This window comes from Melanostigma gelatinosum, assembly GCF_949748355.1.
Source record: "Melanostigma gelatinosum genome assembly, chromosome: 17".
NCBI classification, from domain to species: domain Eukaryota; kingdom Metazoa; phylum Chordata; class Actinopteri; order Perciformes; family Zoarcidae; genus Melanostigma; species Melanostigma gelatinosum.
In genome coordinates this window covers 18873698-18895517 of record NC_136650.1, presented here as the reverse complement: position 1 = coordinate 18895517, position 21820 = coordinate 18873698, and the positions used below count along the sequence as shown (strand labels likewise).

At 45.8% G+C, this 21820-nt stretch overlaps 1 protein-coding gene across 4 annotated transcripts in view; it reads right to left on the bottom strand.

Moving 5' to 3' along the window:
* The window catches only part of LOC306791467 (triple functional domain protein), a 67907-nt gene that overhangs the window by 18776 nt on the left and 27311 nt on the right, over positions 1–21820 (bottom strand). For 2 of the 4 annotated variants that reach the window (XM_079288193.1, XM_079288194.1), the window contains exons 4-28: positions 20875–20989; positions 19215–19407; positions 15820–15924; positions 15460–15656; positions 14829–15081; positions 13807–13929; positions 13177–13368; positions 11754–11885; positions 10596–10826; positions 9745–9867; positions 8577–8768; positions 7873–8042; positions 5138–5312; positions 4741–4936; positions 3842–4008; positions 3601–3720; positions 3264–3455; positions 3013–3162; positions 2799–2913; positions 2176–2291; positions 1912–2034; positions 1459–1653; positions 1238–1353; positions 402–468; positions 150–259 (exon numbers count right to left, since the gene is read on the bottom strand). In XM_079288193.1, coding sequence (XP_079144319.1) covers positions 150–259; positions 402–468; positions 1238–1353; positions 1459–1653; positions 1912–2034; positions 2176–2291; positions 2799–2913; positions 3013–3162; positions 3264–3455; positions 3601–3720; positions 3842–4008; positions 4741–4936; positions 5138–5312; positions 7873–8042; positions 8577–8768; positions 9745–9867; positions 10596–10826; positions 11754–11885; positions 13177–13368; positions 13807–13929; positions 14829–15081; positions 15460–15656; positions 15820–15924; positions 19215–19407; positions 20875–20989 — 3868 coding nt within the window. Of the gene's footprint in view, positions 1–149; positions 260–401; positions 469–1237; positions 1354–1458; positions 1654–1911; positions 2035–2175; positions 2292–2798; positions 2914–3012; positions 3163–3263; positions 3456–3600; positions 3721–3841; positions 4009–4740; positions 4937–5137; positions 5313–7872; positions 8043–8576; positions 8769–9744; positions 9868–10595; positions 10827–11753; positions 11886–13176; positions 13369–13806; positions 13930–14828; positions 15082–15459; positions 15657–15819; positions 15925–19214; positions 19408–20874; positions 20990–21820 lie in introns of those variants that run through there. The other 2 variants (XM_079288191.1, XM_079288192.1) reach the window with 1 other exon arrangement.

Sequence of the window (21820 nt, the reverse complement as noted above, 5' to 3'; positions counted from 1 at the left end):
TTTCTCGCTATAATAAACAAAAAAGAAATGATGAACTACGACGCTGCTAAAATATTCATTTACAACGAGCATCAGGGTGCTTGGACCCTGTTCTACTTGCAGGTCTAGTTTAAACATTAGATTTTTAAGTCCTAAAAGGTCTTTCTTACTTATGGTGAAATTCATAGAGGTCCTGCATGTTTCCAAAGATGATGTGTTCCTTGTTGATGATTCCTGGAGGAATCTCCTCGACTCCACTGGTCATCTCCCACAGGTAGGTCTGCACAGAGAGAGGAAGCAAAATATTTAAAAAAAACTCCTCAACTGATATATTCTGATATATTTCCAAATTTTGTGTGAAAAGTTGTTGCACAACTCTGACAAGAAACAGTGTAATTTGTGGGATGTGAGACTGAACTCACATCCATGCACTCCCGCAAGTCTCGCACGTAGGTTTTTTCTGTCTGAATCAGCTCAGCCATGATGAACCTAGACACGCACACAAAGACACACACACACAATTAGCAATTGTCATACTGTCCTCATCTACAGAATGACAAATCACCATGCCAATAGCTCTCTTCCTGCTTCATCCATTTACCCGAATGCATAATGAAGGAGTTTCAGGCCATAAAACGTAGGCGGTCCACGAGTGACCGCTCATGATTTGTGCTGCTCGTACAAAATGACAGAGTCTCCTTTTCCTGCGTACTACACGTCGACTCGGTTGCTCCCTCGTGGAGCTCGACTGTTGTGTCTAAACTTCTTGTGCTGGCTCAGCAAAGACGAGGCCGATGTCTGGAGGAGGAGGTTTGAATCCCTCCATCATTTGCACAGATTTACATTGAATTCACTCGTTTACTCGGAAGCACTTACAGCGACCGAGTAAGTCGGGGCTCGGTTTCGATACGACGGAGCAAGCACTAGTCCGCTCTGCTGCAGATTTTGGGCACTGAGCCAATAATTTAATTACACGTCCCTTTGGAGCAATAAAACATATTTCCAACAACAGGGAAAATACTGTGAAAATGCTGACTCGCTACTATTTGTTTAGTTTGTAGGCATGACACGTGCTGTTCAGAAGTGGAGCATTTAGCTATGCGAGCTAAATGCTAAGCAGTTTTATACAAGGCACAACCTTGTGCACCTCTCGTTAAATTATTCTGAACTAGCAATTCCAGAACTTTTTCATGCAAAACGTGAAAAAGCTAGTTCTTTTTCTGATGAAGTACGACACAAACAGGAAGTGGTGACATACTCCTTTCTGCGCGCCGACTTGCGTTTCTCCTCATTTAGCTCGTGAGCGGCATCCCGCAGCTTGACCTCTGACCCTGGAGCCGTGGCTGGGATGATGTCCAACTGGAGATCCTTACTCTGACGCAGACAAAGTAAAATATTACGGTCATTTTAAGAGACGGACGGAATGTGAATTAGCTGATCTTCTACGCCTGTGATCGACCAAAACACATGACCACGTACTGCCTTGTTCGAGTCCGAGGAGATGCCCAGGGCTTTCTCCAGGCTGCAGCGGTACTTGTCCATGCGCAGCGAGAAGTCTCTGTAGCGCTTGTCCACGGCCGTCACCCATTTCTTGATCTCCCCAGCGTGACTGTGGCCTTTCTCGCAGAAGCCGTCAGCCAGCTGGATCAGCAGCTTCACACGCTCCTTAGTTTGCTGGAGGAGGAGGAGGAGGAGGAGGAGGAGGAGGAGGAGGAGGAGGAGGAGGAGGAGGAGGAGGAGGAGGAGGAGAAGAAGAAGAAGAAGAAGAAGAAGAAGAAGAAGAAGAAGAAGAAGAAGAAGAAGAAGAAGAAGAAGAAGAAGAAGAAGAAGAAGAAGAAGAAGAAGAGTGTTATATGCACACGCACTAGCATACACACTGTGACATGCGTGTGTGTGTGTGTGTGTGTGTGTGTGTGTGTGTGTGAGGCCAACCCTGGCTGTGATGTGGAAGTCCTCGTGCTCCTTCAGCAGCTCCTGGGTGTGGTGGATACTCGAGCCGGTGGAGGTGTGTGTGGACAGGTAAAACTCCCCAGTGTCATGAATCCACTCCAGAGCCTGGAAACACACAGGATGCAGGTGTCGTCAGATCGCGTGACAACAGAGAGCAGTGTGAGTGTGTAGCTATATTACTGCAGCTACACACAGTAAAAAGTGTATTGTCTTTACCTTAACTATGCGTTTGTGAGTTTCATTTACCTGTTTGGCACTGCGCTCAAACACCACATATTGCTGACACTGGTCCAGCCGTCGCTTCCTCATGGTCCAGAAGTGGAGAACCCGGTTCTCTCTTTGTAGCAGCTCATTCAGGATGTCTTAACACAACAGAAACTAAATTCAGGCATTCAACAACTAACTATGAAATGTAACTGAACACATTAAATAAAGTTCTGCACACTGGCAACATAACAGGAATCCAAACTTGTGAAGGAGCTTTGCTACCGTTTGATATTCTAGCCAGAGCAGAGTTTTATTTAGATTCTTTTAATATCAAAAAGTAACTTTTTTGAACAAATCTTTATGTACACTGGTTTTGACATATAATATTCACCATTGTCAGTTATTTTACAACAATGCTACTTAAGTATTTTAGGGCTTCTGTGGTACTTTAGAGATCAGAAGGTCCAAACCGCTTCACAGAATATATCGTGAACCCACTAATGTATGTCGTTTGGAATAATTTGATGTAGAGTTATATATTTTCTTACACTAGAATGTAATTGTAATTGAACTGTCAGTGTTTGTTTGGTCAACTTGAAGGGTTGTTTGCCCATTACTATCTATTTCACCAGTTATCCATCACTCTTTACTCTGATACTTACTTTTAACCTGCTGTTCTGGTGCTTTGACGTGGCTCAGCATCCCGGGCATGTTCACGCTGTTCCTGTGCATGTACTTGAGGAAGACGTCTGCGTTTCTTCTCGCCAGAGTGCACGCCTGATGGAAGTATCATAAACACACACACACACACACTGAGATCAGAGATGTAACCTGATACTATGCTCGGGGTTTGCTTTGACTTTGTTGTATGTGAACCTTGAGGAAGGCCTCCTTCTGCTCCAGGTGTTTACTGATCATGGGGCTGACGTGGTCCGTTTCACAGTTGGGTCCCAGTTTGTCGGCTCCTCCGCACCAGTCCTCCTCTCTCTTATATTCCTGCTCCAGGCTCTCCAACACACTGCAGACCTGAAGGGACAGCCACACTCAGTCTCGGGAAAACACTGACGTGTGAAGAATTCTCGAGGCGTCGTTCAAATGAATGCCGGACCCTCCGTGGGGTCTCCTACCTGTTCAGAGGTCTTGTAAAAGGCCACCGACGCATTGACCAGCTTGAGTCGGTCCTCCATTTTCAGCATGAGCTGCTGCCAGTGGGAGGCCACGCTCTCTGCACAGTCTCTGATCAGGTCCATGTCATAGTGGTTTGCTTGGAGCAGAGCCTCCGCCTTCTGCTGAACCTGCAGGGCACTCTGGTGAGTTTTCTGCAAAGAAGGAAGAGGTGGAGAAAGTGTGGGGTTAGAATGACCTCAAATTATGAGCAACTAACTCTGTCAGAACTACCTTCAGAGTGTGGACAGAATACATAACGGAGGGTGAAATTGATGGAATAAACAAACAGTGTTTCACCTCAATGGCGTGTTGGAACTGTTCATGCTCTCTCTGCAGCTGTTCCGCTTCCTGTAAGGAGCTGGCTGTTATTAGACCAGCGTTCAGCATCGACTCGCCGTTTCGAATCCAACCCAGAACCTGAAAAAAATAAAAAGGAAAGCTGTGATCAAAGGTCTTGTGGACATCCTGGTATACTGTAGTTGCAAAACGTTGGCCTGCAGATGGTGCCTTGTCGCAGTTCCAAGACTGTTTGTGCTACCTGTTTGACTTCAGCCTGCAGGTGTCTCAGCTGGACGCACTGCTCCAGGTGCCTGCGGTGCTGCTCGGCTGCCAAGTCCAGTTCTTGCTGCTTCTCGTGGAGGAACTCCAGCAGGTCCTGAACCCGCGTAGCCATGTCGACGTCCCGGTCACACAGCAGCTCCACGCCTGAAGGGCAAGTCACACGTTAAGAGTTTGGACGGATCACAACAGACCCGAAGGACCTGAAGTTCTGCCTGCGATTGTAATCAACTTTCAACACTTCTATCCCTGACAGTCTTAAGTATTACTCTCATTCGTATTAGTCCTGTAAAGCAACATATTATCAGTGTGTTTCAATAATACACGTGACATGATGTAACCATTCTTTGTGCTGTTTCAGAGAGCACCTATTAGCATGTGAGATCACAGGTGAGTTATTATGGTTTGTGAGTGGGTGCCTCTCATCACAAACGCTGACCGAATCTGACCCGAGACACCTACACAGTATCAATATTAAACTAATGTAGCCAACACAGAAATTTGTGCAGCAACAGTGAACAGGAGCTCTATCCTACTTTAACCCTCAGCTGCATGATGACTGATGACTGCTGTGGCAACCGGTGGCAAACATCTCTTCACTTCTGCTTTACAGCGTTTGAGATTTAATATCTTATAGTGGCCGCTTCACAGGAGGACAGATTCAGAAAAGTAGCGTGTTTGCAGATTCCAGAAGACTTTTTAATGCCTAAAAACAATTCTAAGAAAAGAAAAAGTTACTTCCAAAGAAAGATAATCGAACTGCAACATGAAGGAAATAAACTCAAGGTAGGAGATTGTTACTATTAACAGACTGTAATGCTTTTGGTTCAAAGATGCCATGGTGCTGTAAATGCAGTACAGACTGGGTGGTGTTCTCACCAGAGGCCTGGACTTCGTTGACGTACTGCAGCAGCTCCTGGCCCTGGTGGATGACATCGAAGGTGAGGTTGTTCATGGTCAGGGCTTTGTCGGCGTGGTGCTGCAGCCTCTGCTCGGCCATCGTCAGGTCCTCCGTGTCAAACTCAGTCATCTGACCCGTCAGCTCCTCGTTCCACGACTCCAGGTCAGAGATGATCTGAAGAAACGCAACAAGATTCCACTTTTCAGAGGCCACAAACACCATGACAGTGTTTTTACAATGCTCAAAGGCTATTGACTGAGACTGTAAAACAAAGAAATGTTATGCTATTGTATTTAATGGTATTCTTAAAATGTCTGTTTTACTTTACAAAACAGCAGAAACAGTCACGCCCCCTCTCCTCCCCAGCAGACTCACGTCAATGGCGTCCCTCTCGAAGATGCGGAGCTGCAGGAAGAGCTCCAGTTTGATCTTCCTCTCCTGGAAGAGCTCCTCCATCTGGGCCTGGGCCTCGTCCAGCTGCTGCAGGACGCTCTCAATGTGGTTGATGGAGCTGTTGTGGGGCGTCTTGTTGCTGGAGATGGCCGAGTCCCTGGAACAGACACACGCAATTCAGCAATAAGCTACGAGAGGCAGCGCTGTGCACTTAAAAGAACAGCTATAAAGACACAGTTGGGCTCAACGGCAAGCGAACTTAGCTGCTCTAGAAACTGCTGCAGAGCACCGCCTGCAGCAGCGTATTCAGCTGTAATACGGCAAAGCAGCGCAAAAGTTGAAGTCAAACGTTTATTCAAATTGTGGAAAGTTCTGCCTGAAAACACAATTTAAATTTGAAATTTCATTTTCAAGACCGCAGTCTTTTTATGTCTCGATTTCTTTGTTCCTCCTTTTTTAATGTCTCTAATAACAAACAGCACTAGACTCACGTCCCACACTTTGTTTAACATCCTGCTGTCTTGAATGTTTTTTATTTACATGTGTTAAATAGGGAAATAACACCAAATGCATAAAACAGGTAGACGTGAACAGAGTATAGAGAAGAATGCATGAAATATTATTGATGAAAATGAATGAATCCAATTTTGTCAAGTTTTGGTTGACTAAAATTCTGGCCATTTTAGTCCCATCAGTCTAAAATATTTTGTCTCCTCTTTTTTGTCAACAAAAATAGAGATATTTTTTTCAAATATTTATTTAAAATTGCATGTTGATCATCTCACAGTTGGGGTCTAATTGACATCAATGCCTCTGTCCAGTATTTTCTTTTCCGGATATAAGATGTTGTATTTTTGCTGCACCAGAATAATTCCACACGAAAAAGATTTACTCAGATAACCTGCGTTACATGGATCAGTAATACGTCGAGAGAGTCCGATATATGACAGTTTAACAGCGGTGAACTCGATGTAGACCGCACCTCGAGTGGGAAAGTGAAAAACGGGTCATACAGATTGTGAATCATCAATGTGACAGATGCACACATGTGTGATGCATGAACACAGAGACACCAGTGAGTTAACAAGAGGACACATGTGAGTCAGCAAAGACAGCGGAGGGCAGACGGCTGCTGATTGGCTTCAGGTTGATTATCCAGCGTGAAAGATACACTCCAACACTCAAATGCAAATCCATGAACGCACGTGTGCGCACAAACAGCACAGTCACACAACACACACACACACACACACACACACACACACACACACACACACACACACACACACACACACACACACACACACACACACACACACACACACACACACACACACACACAAGCAAAAGGTGTATAGAGTTAGAGTTGCCTCCCGGGGAGACTGCCACACAATTAGACACAGGCTTATGAAAGCAGACTTATGTAAGAATCCCCTGTGGAGCCAACACATCAGGGAGAAAGGGGTGGCGAGAGAGAGCGAGAGCGAGAGCGAGAGAGAGAGAGAGAGCGAGAGCGAGAGCGAGAGAGGAGGAAGAAGAGTGACTGGTATCTGTGTAAAAATAGAGTTGGAGAAGGAGGGTCAACTGCATCCACCTCTCAAACACCTCCTACAATCGTCTCAGCTTTTCTTATTTTGGTTTTCATGCATCTCAAATGACACTGACTATGTGTTGCCTGTAATTCACATATTCCCTTCGCACACATTTCAATTCAAAATGTCTTAATCGCGCTGCCAAAGCGCTATTGAGCAAAAGAGAAGAGTCTGGACGGCAAAAAAGCGAGGATTTGTACAGCTGCGGGCGGCTTCATCTGGGCGCTCTGGCTGCTCAAACTGGATTCAAAACTGTGGAAGTGCTGAGCAGAATCCATGCCGCTACTATTAGAGCGCTACGTAGCACAACAGAGAAGACAGACACCAAAATAAATCGTCTGCTGGCTCTTTCACTTCATGCTGCTTCCTCCTAACATTGCAATGTAAACCAGCCTCCTCCGCCGCTGAGTCTGTCTGGTGCGATGGAGGTGTTCTGCACCGCGACTTCACACAGTGTTTTCGTTCCAATGCTTCCTCGCTGGAAAGCTGCATCGCGTAGCTACGCAATGGCACCATGTTTGGACACACAAATCCGACCTGATCACAGTGCGTCAGCTGTTAAGGAATTCATTTGAGATACAAATCTGTCTTGCCTGCAGCGTGAACGTGGCCTACTTGGCCCGGAGGGTTACTGCATCATTTGTGGGCATACTGCAGCATGTGCACCGGTATGTTGTTGCTTGGTTCTCTCTCTTAATATATTAGTGGTTTAAAGAATTCGTTTATCGGTTTTACTCTCCAGTTGCCCGATTCAACAGATACTCGTTTTACAGATAGCATTGATCTGCCTTTGGATTCACATTAGAACTGAAGGTTAGGCTGATTTCAGATCACTGTCAGAAGGGGAGTACCATCGTTAGTTTTGTTGTTCATATCTACTAATTTGTAGGTTTATATGTAGTTACTCTTCTAGATTTAAAATACAGTCTGTTATTGTACAGAGAAGAAGAATGCATGTGTCCTCTGTTAAAACAATAAAGCAGACATACAGAACCATATGGCTGACGAGATATCTTAGCAGCTTCGTACAAAATTTAACATAAGCAGACGTGGCACTGGATCATACCTCAATAGACTTCTTCTATGCAACACATGTAATTTCTAGTCTGGCGCATTGACCTCTACCTGAGCTGCTGGATGAGATCCTCTCCCTCCTTGATGACGTTGACGGTGACCTGCAGCGTGGTCTGCTGCTGCTGGCCGAAGCGTTTGATCAGATCCTGGACGGCCTCCACCGACTCGGCGTAAACGTCGTCCAGCAGCTCCTTCTGGAGCTCCTCCAGCCACGTCCACAGCTACGGGAGGACATGCATTGGTGTGATTGCATATTGTTTCACAACAGAAGAGTGTTCTTATACTACGCTTTGAGGCTGACTTATGAGAACACACATTGTTTGATGGACTTGCACTGAAGCTCACACACTGGTCTGCACCTCTTACAATCCTCACTCTGGTCACAGAACACACTCACTGTGATCACACCCTACCATGCAAACAATCGGCAACACAAATTTGCCGTCACTTTTGCAATTACCAAAGCTGTTTAACGACACTCAGTGACTGCCATCAAGCCTAATCTCAACATTCACCTTCACCTAACTCCATGCTATTTCTAACCTCTTCCCCCAAACTGTCCTCGTTTACGAGGTGAGGCCTGCGAAATGTCCACCTCTATGTGACTAACTGTACCAAACGCAAAACAACTCACACATATTGCATTTGATCTGATAATTACTTCCCTCTTGCTCAAAGAGCACTGTGAAAGCTCTCATCCACACAAACACACAGCCCACCATCCACTCCAGCATTACGTCATCCTCCCTGCCTACCTCTTTGACGTGCGTGTGGAAGGCGACAGACATGTCCAGCAGGACTTTGCGCTGCTCCACGCGGCGAACAAAGTCTTGGATTCTGTCCTCGAGCTGGTGGGCGGCCTGGTAGATCTCCTCTGGGTCGCACTCTCCCGTCTGGGCCAGCTGCTCGGCCGCCTCCAGCAGCTTGTCTGCATTGGTGTACGTATTCTAGTATGGAGAGAGAGAGAGAGGCGGATTAACCCGAGGCGACGGTACAATACAAGTAAAGCATATTTTGAAGACGAGCAGAGAGAGGACACAGGAGACCTTTTCACTGATAGAGTCAGTGTGATCGTAGAGTTACACAGAGATAACTAGAGAGAGGAAATGGAGACAGAGAGTGGCTGAAGGTGAACAAATGGAGAACAAATGACCACATTGAGGTGGGATATCAGTTAAAGCTGATCACAGCTGCCATTCAGGGCAAGTTTTCGACACAATTGTGTCCGTTTTATTCAGTGGTGGAGGGAGATTCTTTACTTATGTAAAGTGCCAAAAATTTCTTATCGATATGAGAATTCGACCACTTTTTTTTAGGCTAATCACAGCCCCTACAATGTGTTCGGAATAATAACTAATACCTCATCGAGACCATGGTGTGGGGTGGACTGATGGGCATTTACAGGACGTTTAGTGGGAACAGCTGCGTTAAAAGTGTTAACGCCAGACTACTGCAGCCAGATGTGATATTTTGGGACAAAACTTTACGCTAAAACCTACTGTAACGTAGCATAAATGAATAAGAGTCATTAAGTATTGTCTGTTACACAGAAATATCTTTGTTAAGTTTGCTGACATAAGCAAGCTTTAGCTAAGGTGTATAAGGTGTATTGAATTCAGCAAGGGAGTGTCTTATTGCTAATTAATTAAACTTTTCATTTATAGACAAAGAATGTATAATTTATTCTTTCAAAAGTTTTTAAAGACTCACTTTGAAATTAAATTGCCTAAAAACATAACACAGCACTTAAAGGAACAAAAACACAATTTCATAGCAGATGTTACAGTTACAGATGTTACTTTGCTGTAGCTGTGTAACTGGTGACTATGTGATATTTTACCATTGGGGAATACATCCGTCAACTCAGTGGTATTGGCTTAAACCTGGTGGAGGGTGAGAGTTACAGAAACAGAAGCGGGCTACCTGTGCCACTTCCTCAAAGTCCTCGTGCCGTTTCTGCAGCGCTCGGGCTCGGTGGAGGGACTTCCCTACACCCGTGTGTTTGCTGAGGAAGGCCTCGCCGTGGTTTTCGATCCAGTCCAGCACCTGTGCAGAGAGACCACACGGCCATAAAGTGAAACAGTTCACTCGGAAATAGGCAATCACCAGGGGGCGCTCTAAGGCGGTAGAGTAAGACACGCGAGTGTGGAACGTAATCAAGCGAGTGTGCAAGAGAAGAGCGAGCACAGAAATAAAGATCAGCGTCGTACGAGGCTCTCTTTCACACTCTCCCTGCACTCCGTCCTTCACAGGGTTAATGGATGAACGCTGCATCTGCATGGACATATGACCCAATTGAGTTGCCATAGCAACAGTTGCCATGTCAACACGCTCAGGAATGCCCCCGTGATTTTTTTTGGGGGGGACAGCATGCTACTGTATTATCATATTGGGACTATTTGAGGCTGGCAGGCTCGCTGTACTCCTTTTCAAGCCTTTATTCTGCAGATAACACTTACATTTCAGCCATTTGTTTATCTTTCCTTTCCACTGAACCACATGATGAGTGAAGACACGACGTTCCAGCGACTTTTTCAAGGACATTATGACGGGAAAGATGGCTGCTCCTGGGATCAAAACCCTCTATTAAGAGTAGAACGCTTCTAACCAGTAGGCTACCCTGCTATTTTCAAATTACGGTCTAACCCTCTCAGTCTTATACTGAAAAAAAACTAAGTTTGGTCCTGGAAGTACCACGTTTGAACATTTTGTGTGCACGCATATATAAACACAAAATATATACAGCATGTGTAGGTGTGTCTGCGTGTGTTGACCTGTTGGACGTCCTGTTGAAAGACACAGAGCTGCAGACGTTGGTGCAGCCGCACTTTGCGGTGTTGCCAGATGTTTTCCAGCTGTCTCTGGTGATGCAGCACCTCGTGGATGATGTCCAGGACGTGGTGCACAGCCTTGGAGTAGTTTGCCGATGCCGTCAGTGAATCAGCACTGCCCGGGGTCAACGGCCGCTGCAGCTTGTCCAACAGGGCTTTGCCATCTTGGCTCACCTGAGGAGGAGGTAGAAAATGAAGTTTTTACCCACAACTACTAAAAGCATTAACAATGCAAATACAAGTCTAAAAGTACTCTGGTGTAAATATGATTTGTATGTGACTTGACCTAGAAATATAAACATTGTCTAAATACCAACAGCCAGCAAGCTGTGTGGATCATTTCTGGAGAAAGCACACTCTTCTAATGTTACAATTAGAAACTCAAAAAGGGAAATGACAAATGAAAGAGCCACAAAGGAGGAATTAGTGAGAAACACAGTGAAAAACTGTGTTTTTCGCACTGTACAGTTGCAATTCCTTTTATATTTGTCAGTGTGATCACTCACCAGGGAGGCAAATGAGGGGGTCGAAAACAGTTATGAAACTACCAATTGTTGACAGTCAGTGTGTGTGTGTGTGTGTGTGTGTGGGTGCATATGTGCATGCTAGATAATGTTATGTACATGCACAATATACCATGAATCAAAAGACTTATTTTCAAACTATATCTGTGTTTATATATATGCCTACTTTTCTTTAAACACAAACTCGTAAAAAGTTGTTCACAAAATGAAATATGAACAGAGTACAAGCAGTAATTTATTCTAAATCACATTTGAAGTACAGTATAGTACTGTGCAGACTTTAGCTGGAAAGTTTAATTTATGAGAATATATATAAACAATAGCTATAGTTTTGACTTCATCCTACTAAATTAAATTCTACCCAAGACAATACGAGAGCTGCATTTTCCAGAGTTTGTGAGAGTGAACTTAATTTCAAAGTTTAAACGGTTATTGTATTGTTAATGTGAGCTATGTTCTAATAACACAATAAATCTAATTGTGACTCTTGTTGACTGAAGCTGAAATAACAAGGACATTGCTGCCAAACATACAGCCCATGGTAAAGTCAATTTATTTTAGATGTTCTTGCCGTCACCTCGGAGTAGGCAGCAGTGATGTGTTCATACAGGCCCTGGTGGTGGTGGATGGCGTCTTCAAGGTCTTGCAGCTCGGAGGGCAAATCGACCTCGCCGCACACCTTACACCACGAGTCCACGTTGCCCATGTACTGCGGGGGAAGAAACGCACACTTACACAAACTGACACTCGGATGTAAAGCATGTCACATGAGACATGGCATGAAACAGAGGAGGTGTTTACATGCTTGTGCTCCTCACTTGAGTCCCGTGTAAGTCAGACATACCGGACTATTACAGAGCCTAAGGATGCAGAAATGGCCTTATGTCTGAGTTTTTTTTCAGAAGAATTATACACGGCTGAGTGTGCTGATCCCAGAAGTTTCAGTACTCCCCAGTGGGAGGGGAGGAAAACAAAACAATCAACGAGGCTGGCCTGAAAGAAATATCACACGTTGAAGGGATCTACCGGTAATTATTCCCTATCAAAGATCTCTCCCATGACAATTAGAAAAAGGTACACAAGTACAACAAAGATTTAAAATGAGCCTCTCGGGATGTGCGGAGGCGAAAAGGTTGGGGTGAAACAGAAAAAGAAGCATTTTCTATTTCAGCTCACAAGCATGAAAGGCTGGCCTGATGACGGCGATATTCCAGGTCGGAAAAGTCGTACCACCCATGCTCCCTGGTTGGGATTCTGCTCGTGTGCTTTTTCAGGCCGTGAATCGTTCCATAGTGGCTCGACTGATGAGCGCAGACAGAAATAACAGCCCAAAACAAATGCCGCGCTTACATTCTGCATTTGTGTATGTAAATATATGTTAACGTGATGCATATGTTGTGCTTTATAGATTTAATGAGGCCGAATGAGAATTCTTACATCCCAGAAGGTGTGTGCATAGGTGTCCCATGAGCATCCATTGAGATACTGAAGGCAAACACCTCACCTGGTTCCAAAGGTGCATGAATGTGAGTTTTACTGAATTCAGCTACCGCCAATACCTGACTTGATGGAATAGTTCAAGCATTTTGGGAATTATGTTCATCTGCATTCTTAGACGAGAAGATCAACACCACAAATATGAAGCTACAGCCACTTAGCTGAGCTTAGGACTACTCTTCAAAGGAGCGCAGCTACTTCCTAAAGTCCTGCTGTCAACGTAGACACTGCTCTGTCTGGTCATGGGCTGGAGAAATGTTCTACATTCTTGCAAACTTGGAGACAAAACATCATTTTTAAAAGGGAAAAAACTGGTTTTGAGCCTTTCAAATGAGTGAGAAGAGATTGAATATATTTCAGTTTGGAAAAGGTTTTTCACACAAAACAAGCAATTTCAAAATACCACGCTGGGCTCAGGGACATGTTGTAGATTAATCAATTAACTAAATATTCCCCAGATGAATCAGTAATTACAATAAGCTTTAGTGCCATTTTCAACTCGCCTGGTCACATTTCTGGTGGAAGCTGGCTGACATCTCCAACAGCGTGCTGCGTTCATCCAGTGCCGCGGCGAATGCCTTCCACTCTTGCTCCAGCTGGCTTGAGATCTGCTTGATCTGCTGCGAGGCGTAGTGACCCGACTCCAGCAGCCGGTTGCCCACTGACATGATGCGGTTGATATTCACGTACACGTTCTGCACAGCCGGACAGGGAGAGAGGGGAAAGAGCTGGTTAAGCAGAGGGCTGTGGGTAAAGTAAGAGCCTAACATGAAGAAAAGAGCACTTTAAGCACTGCAGTTGTTGCCATCGTTTCTCACACACGGACAGTAGCTCTAGCGGCTAGATTGATTCCTCCTCTCAGTGGTTTCATAATGGTTGCGTAAGGCCGACTGTGGATAAAGAACAGAATTACCTAATACCTGGTTGTGCTGCTGCTGACTCGCAGAAGACGTGTGAGAGCACACAAGCACAGGCTGCTCCAGTCAATCACAGCACGAGAGGCCGAGTTCAATAAATATATGATTATGGAGCGCAGGGTGCGGACTTGACAGTCCAAGTGGGCGGAAAAGCATTACCTCCTGCTGCGAATAAGCGTGTGTGTGTGTGTGTGTGTGTGTGTGTGTGTGTCTTACCATGCAGTTCATAGCGAAGTGGTTGTGCTGGGTTTGCAGCTCTATGGCGTGGGGGTGGTTGTTGCCAATCTCTGTGTAGCCTGCCAGGAACAAACCCTTGTTGTGCATGATCCAGTCAAACATCTGAAGCACGGCGAATGACAGAACAGACACACACGAAATGTTAGCCAAATGAAAACACACACACACACACACACACACACACACACACACACACACACACACACACACACACACACACACACACACACACACACACACACACACACACACACACACACACACACACACACACACACACACACACACACACACGGGTTCAACATTAACTTTTGACAGATCGTTGCAAAAGCAGGTTACAAACAAACAGCTGGCACTTAGCCGTGTGGGTAGACCTGAGTGCGTTTGTGTTCTGCTGCAGTGTGCGGATAGTTGTCATCTTTCCAGGCCAGAACACAGAGCAATGGACTGCCTCTATGAAGAGTATCCTCTCAGGCTCTCCGAGAGAACAAACTTGTGGCCTATGGTGTCCTAGCAACAAGCTCCTACGACTGCAGCGTATCCAAGACTGCAGCTCTCGCTCTCTGTTGCTGCAACCTGCTGTCTTATTCTACTCACTCAAACTTGAATTTCTCCTCCTGTCTCTTTCTATTTCGTGCTGCAGCTGTCATCACCGGAGCTGTCTGGGTGGCAGCCAGAGTGGGTGGCTTTGCACCTACAGAAGCTCACCTCCACCTTCCAGTCTCTCATCCTGAGATTTGGTGCAGGGTGCAAAGCCCCGTTTTCTACTCCCGTTTTATTCGTGGGATAAAGTTTAAGCCACTGTTTCAGGGCATGGATTCATGAGCTCTGCTCACACACGGCATGAATCAATGCCTCTCTGTGGGTGTAATTAAGATTTAGATTATGTTGGCAGTTGCCTGCCCTACAGTGATGCTTATAGATTACCGCTACATCACTGCTCATGCTAAGTGACACCCACCCCCCCCCCCCCCCCCCCCCGACTCCCAGCATCCACCGACCTTCTCCGCGTCCTGTTCGAACAGGCGGAGCTGGAAGCACTGATCCAGCTGGAGCTTTCGGACGTGCCAGGCCTGGTGGAGGTGCTGCCGGGTGGAGTGCAGTTTGTCCAGCAGCTGGGTGACCCGTGGCACCAGGCCCTGGGTGTCAGCGTTGCACATCCCGCCGCTGCTACTGCTGCTGCTGCCGCCGCTGCCACCGCTGCTGCCGTTACGGTTGGAGAACGACTCGCTGCTCTGGATTCTCTGGAGCAACCTGGAGATGGATTTAATACGCGATATATAATGTCACGGCTGTGATTTGCTTTAATTGCTGAGCAAAGCTTCGCATTTGTGTGAGATAAATGTTGTGTGAGAAACATTTGATGAGCACAGATAAACTCAAACAAAACACAATAAAAAAAATTGAATGCTGATGTTGCATTTAGATTCAAGCATGATAGGAAGTGTATTAAGTGTTTAGAGTAGCTTTGAACAACTACACTCGAAAGCGAGGTGAAAAGGCCGCCAGCATAGTGAGGGAGGGGACACAACAACATCTAATATGGGGATAACGACCAAGCAGATCGGAAAACATTTGGAAGGTGACGCTTTCCAGCTTTTGCCCTGCTGTTCAGTCATGAATCAAGCTTACCTCTGTCCCTCAGTGTCCAGCTCCTCTATCGGGGCTTTTATGACTTTCTTCTTCAGCGCGGCGTGTTCTTCTATCATCCGTCTGGCTCCTTCCAGATCTTGGGGAAAGTCTTTCTTTGACACGGTTTCTTGCATCTCCTCTAGTCGAGACAACATCTGGGTGGCGTGACCGGAGAACTCCTCAAACGCCACACGCACCTTTATAGAAAAATAAGAAACGGAGCAAAACATCTGAGTGAGGGACTGCAAGTGACTCTGATTATCAGGACGGCACTACTGGATTTGAAAGCCATTGTTTTAGAGATTTCGAGATAGATTTTTGGATCAGTCAGATCAGACAGGATGCGAGGGCCGATCTCACCTCTATCCACTCTTCATGGTTGTAGTCCAGGCTGCCGTCGAAGTCCGCCGTCAGTTGGGACGGGTCGACGACCTTCGTCAGACCCTCTAGTGACACCATGGTGGTCTGGAGAGCAAAGGTGGAGGAAAACGAAGGGGAGAGAGAGAGAGAGAGAGAGAAAGAGAGACACAGAGAGAGAGAGAGAGAGAGAGAGAGAGAGAGAGAGAGACACAGAGACAGAGACAGAGAGACAGACAGACAGAGAGAGAGAGAGAGAGAGAGAGAGAGAGAGACACACAGAGACAGAGAGAGCGACAGACAGACAGAGAGAGAGAGAGACAGAGAGACACAGAGAGAGAGAGAGAGAGAGAGAGAGAGAGACACAGAGACAGAGACGGAGAGACAGACAGACAGAGAGAGAGAGAGAGAGAGAGAGAGAGAGACAGAGAGAGAGAGAGACACACAGAGACAGAGAGAGAGACAGAGAGAGAGAGAGAGACAGAGAGAGAGAGAGAGAGAGAGACACACAGAGACAGAGAGAGAGGGATTGAAAGGGGTTTAGGTAGATTTAGTTAATTGAGTGCAAAATGCTTCTAATCTCTCCGCTCTTCTCAATGCATCACTTTAATGCCTTCTTGTGTTTAAGATTTTGATTGTGAGAGGTTACAATCGGCATTCATTCCCGGGACAAATGACTCTGCAGTCGTGACAGGTTTCTAATCGGCTCCAGCTCCGAACGGCAGTGATGGCAACATGACACCACGACTGGACACGCTAATTTTCGTCCATATATGTATTTATATAAAAAACCTGCATATACTTGCTGATGTTGGTGGGAAAGAATATTGGAGAAGACATGACCAGCTCCTAGTTCCCAAAACTTAGCAACACAGCTTTGTTCCTGACAGCAGAGCTGCAGGGATGTGATTTTTAGAGAAAGCCATGTAATGAATAACTTAATACATCAATGGCATGACTTAATCAAATGTTATCCTCTTCATGCTGCCATTCAGCACACTGCAGCTTTACGATGCCATAGAACATGATCAAACTGAGCCTCCCAAAAACCTGTATTTAACAGCATCCGCATCTATCACAGACCAAAAAGGCTTTTGCACGCATGACATGTTGTCTTTTGTGACTTCTAAAACTCAGAGTGCGACGCACAAAACACCTTGGCACACTCGTTTTTCCCGCCTCTGATCATCCGTCATTTTAGAGTGACCCCACCTCCCCTCAGCGCAACAATTGCACATTACAAGATCAGTTTCAGAGATACAGTAAGGAAATGTCTCCCCGTTTGCTTTCTGTGCCTCTGTGTTTCTGCGAAGCCACCTCCGCACAACACCCCCACACACATGGCCAGAGATGGATGGAGACAGAACGACAGCTCGATAGCTTTGTGTGAGCCAAACAATGCAGAGACACACTGTTGTGTCCTTGGGTGAAAAAGCAGAGCGGCTCTTGACAGGGCAAAATCCTGATATGGCTATGTCCCCTATTGCTCAAGTTAATTGATTTGTACTCTGTTGAATGGTGAGAGGGAGAATCAGTCAGGGCTATTGGGTTCCCCTTTTCTCCCACAGACCCATGGAGCAGTTTATCAACAATCAAAATCGAGCTTGCAGACGTCTCTCTGCGCTTCGGCTTGATGCGTCCTTTCTTCCCGTCTCAATCCAACAACAGGAAAAAGGGGAAAATGTCCGACCTCCGGGTTTCATTTCACCGGCCAGGAGAAAATCCTCAATACACACTTTGCTACAGTAACACTCAGCGATGTACGTGCTCGGAGATGATTGGTGGCGTGAATGCTGGACGTGGCAGAGCAGTTTAAATTTTGCACACATTCACTGCAACTGTAGTCCTAGCAACAGTCCTGCATTAAAAAACGGGCTTAAAAAAAAAACGCAGGGCGGAAACTTTCTCTGCGTACAAGCTTGAGAAACCGTCAAAAACAAATGTAAAGTATGCGGCCCGGTTGTGATAGATCACACAAATACAAATGCAGTGTGTCCAATCAACGCCTGTGCGGCAACGCAGGGCAGCGTGAGGATAACTAACCTGCCCTTTGGCTGTAATTCCTCTCGCACAATCAATTTGGTGTCATCGGACAGCAGAGGACCTGAGTGTGTGCGTGCGTGTGTGTGGATGGGCATGTGAAAAATCAAGAGTTATTTCCACACAAGTGCATCCACTCAACTGACATAGTCAGAGGCTAAAGGCAACGTAACAGAAACCCACCGAGCACATATTGTACAAACAAACAGGGCTCCGCCTCCGTTGCCTCATGTAGGTCTATTTTCGATCAACCCATGTCTCACTGCTTTGAAAGAGAAGCTACCGGTAATCATTAGCATACTGAGCGAGCGTCTTTAATGACGGATCAAACAGAAGGGCGAGAAATTGTCTGGTCCTCATTAGAGGGCATTTACTAAAACGGGCTTCAAATCAGGCGGAGGCATCTTCACAACTTCAAACACGGAGCATTGACTGGCTCATATGCGGCGCCACTTCCGGTGCTGTACCAGTATTTGTAAGAGCACACGCAGATCTTGGTGCCGGTTCAAATATGAAAAGATCAGAGCATAAAAATAAGCCTGTTCTTGTGAAGCTATCGTTAACTTAGCTGTGAAAAAAAAAAACGTGTTGGCAGCATCACAAACACTCGTGATCGGCTGCTGTGTGCCGTTTTCCGGGTCGAATGTCATGAAATCCCTTCTCTGGTGATGAACGCATCCGAAGCACCGGGGAGATAAACAGAATGAAATGTGCCGACAATGAGCAGCTCAGCTGGCACAGCGGTCGTTATGACAACTCAGGCTGACAGCATGTTAAGGGACGATTTTCTTTTTTTTGGGGGGGCAAATATAGAACTGTAGCACTTGATTTGGCTATATCTGGGTGCTTCCAAAAGTCCCTGCAGCATGCTAAAAATGTGCTATTGCCAAGTCCATCCTCACCGGAGCAGCGGATGATTACATAATAAAAGTATCGTAGTCATGCGTGAGCTTTGACGAGCCTCACATCATAACTGCAGTTTATTCTCCTCCGGTTTAAACTCCGACACGAAATAAATATAGTCTAGTAAGTTCAAATGACATGGCTTTACTGTAAAGCAGCCATTGAAACCAGGAAAAGACAACATTTATGCCATATTATGAGATTATGATTCAAAATGTAAGACGATATTTACTCTCGATAAATTGCCCAGCCCTGATATAGATGTGCAAGTTAACGTACTAAACATACTGCGGCATTTTAATTGATATCATTCATTAAAGAGGTGGTTCTGTCTATTTAACAGTTAAAGAACATGTACGCAGCCTCATATGAAGGCAGTTACCTAAGTGAGCAGCCAGAGAGCAGATGATAATAATCTGTTATTGTTAAGAATCTGAAGGTTTTCCTCATCCTACCTCAAACTCGAACTTGGAGCTGCCGAAGTTGGTCCTCTGCTTCTGCCAGAAGTTGTCCGGTTTGATGATGAGGGCGACGTGGATGCAGGACGGGAACGACTCCTGCAGGATCTTCAGCAGAGGCTTGATGCTGTCCCACTTGGAGCCGCGCATGTCAACGATGACCGTAAAGCCATGTTTACACACCTCCTCGCTGGGATGGACGGAGGTTGGCGAGAGTGGGAGGAATTAAAGAGAGGGGAGGGAGAGAGGGAGGGGCAGCGTGAGATTGGAGAGAGAGAGAGAGAGAGAGAGAGGACAGGCGTGGGAAAGGATGAGAGAGGGATGGAGAGAAAAAGGAGAAGAGGAAAAAAAAAGCGAAAAGAAATGAGAATAAAAACAAACAGTGAGATGACGCATTTTCTATACTGTGAGAAACCTGCGCAGCAAACGCACATCCCACACACACACATCCCACACCACACACACACCCACCCGCACGCACGCACACAGAAACCTGCGACGACGGAGTCACAAATGTGTGCAGAAATATAAAAATCAGCACATTTGTGCATCAGCAAACTCATCTCGCCGTGGCGCTCTGTTCTGGCCGAGATTATTACCCCATAACACCACACACACACACACACACACCCGGAACTAAAATCTGCTAATCATGCAACATCTTACAAAAAATAACTTTTACTATTCTGTAGCTTTTCTGCATTGTGCATCGTAGTACTACTACTTATTGTATTCATCAAACCTGGACCTTTTGGTTATTTTGTGCAACATCCCTTCCTTCGTTTCTTTAGACTTCCACAGCAAAACATCATCTTCATACACTCCGTCCTTTTCCAAACCTCTCCCTTCCCCTCTGTAACAGCCTGTCAGGAGACAGCTAGTGTGCAGATGTTGCCTTTCCCAAAATAGAACACCTTTAGTCACCGAAGTAAAACCATACAAAAATATGCAAAGCATGACATGACGATGGTGCGGTTACAAATGCATAAAGGACATAAAAATATATATAAAACATGTAATTTACAGTGAATGTAGTTGCCTTGTAAACCACACAGAGATACCGTGGTGACTTCAATTGAGAGGAGAGCAGACGGAGAGAGGATGGAGTGAGACGGATGGAGGGAGGAGAGGAGGTGCAGATGAAAGAAGTAAACAGAGAGCTGGAGAGGAGAGATGCATTACCTGGGAGGAGAGGAGCTACTTGTCCACACACTACTGCTGCTGCACTGCCTCAGCTACTGCGACACTTTGTTTTGCTTTCACGCACACTCGCACACACCTCCTCACACATGCACTCTCCGTCTCTTGGTTTTTTTTAATCCCCTCTCCCCACCCTCTCCCTCTCTCTCTCTGATGAGCGCTCCTTCCTTCCATCATTTGTTTTCTGTTATACATCCCCCTCTTATCTCAGGCTTTCCCTCTCAGCATCTCACTATGTCTCTAGAACTGATTGTTTTTTGGCAGCAGAGAAGCCGCAGCAAGCGCATTGGTCCTGAATTATTTCTCTCTCCGATCCTCCCTCACATGCTCATCCCGGCTCTCTCACGTGTTTGCTTACAGAGCCTCTTCCACTTGCTCCGGGTGTTGCTTCTCCTTCTCTTAACAAACACACACACACACACACACACACACACACCAAAAGTAATGAATGTGTAACCTGGGGATGCCGGCTAGGTAGGCGATCAGTCTCCGCAGGTCGTCCGTTCGTATTCTATCGTGGTTGCTGCGTGATGGAAACGTTAAGACCGGACCACCGCGTCTGTCTCTGCCACCTGAGGCAACACACACACACACACACACACACACACACACACACACACACACACACACACACACACACACACACACACACACACACACACACACACACACACACAAGGAGTTAGACTAGAGTAAGAACATGTAGAAGACAGAACATATACTGTAGGTGTTCTAGGCATTGTTGCTTCACATTAAAAACTTCTATTAAAAACTAACATTTCACTATTTACCTAAAAACAAACGCTGATATGCTGAATGGGTTTTTGTGGAAATAAATAAATAATTCTGTGCCTGTGATATGCCGTTGAAGAGCTAACTCGCCATAATCACAACTAATGAAAGATACTGAGAAACCGTAACACAGAAAACGGTTGAAGTCCCCAAAATAACATCCAAATGATCCAATCCAACTTCACAGGCTGATGATGTCATTGGTCTTGCAGTATTGATTGATTTCAATTCTGACCTGATGGTGGTGCTAGATGGAAAGTCAGGGGATCACCAACAATGTATGCTGGCAGGGACATGACTGTGTGCACTAAACTGCAATAGTTGAAATGTTTCACGAAGCCAGAAATGTCGGCCTCATGGTGGCTCGAGAGGAAACGTTAAGCAACTCCGAAGCCAGTAGGATACATCCTCTGGGGACCATGAATGCCTGCACACAATGTTGTCCCAATGATGGAAGGCCAGAGGTTCACTTAAGTCAGTGGGATTCATCCTTTGGAGATAATGAACGTTCGTTCAAAATGTTGTGGTTATGCGTCTAATAACTGTTGACTGAAGGAGCAACATTGCACTCAGTGGAGCTATGCTGCAGGCATGGCTAAACATGATCAATA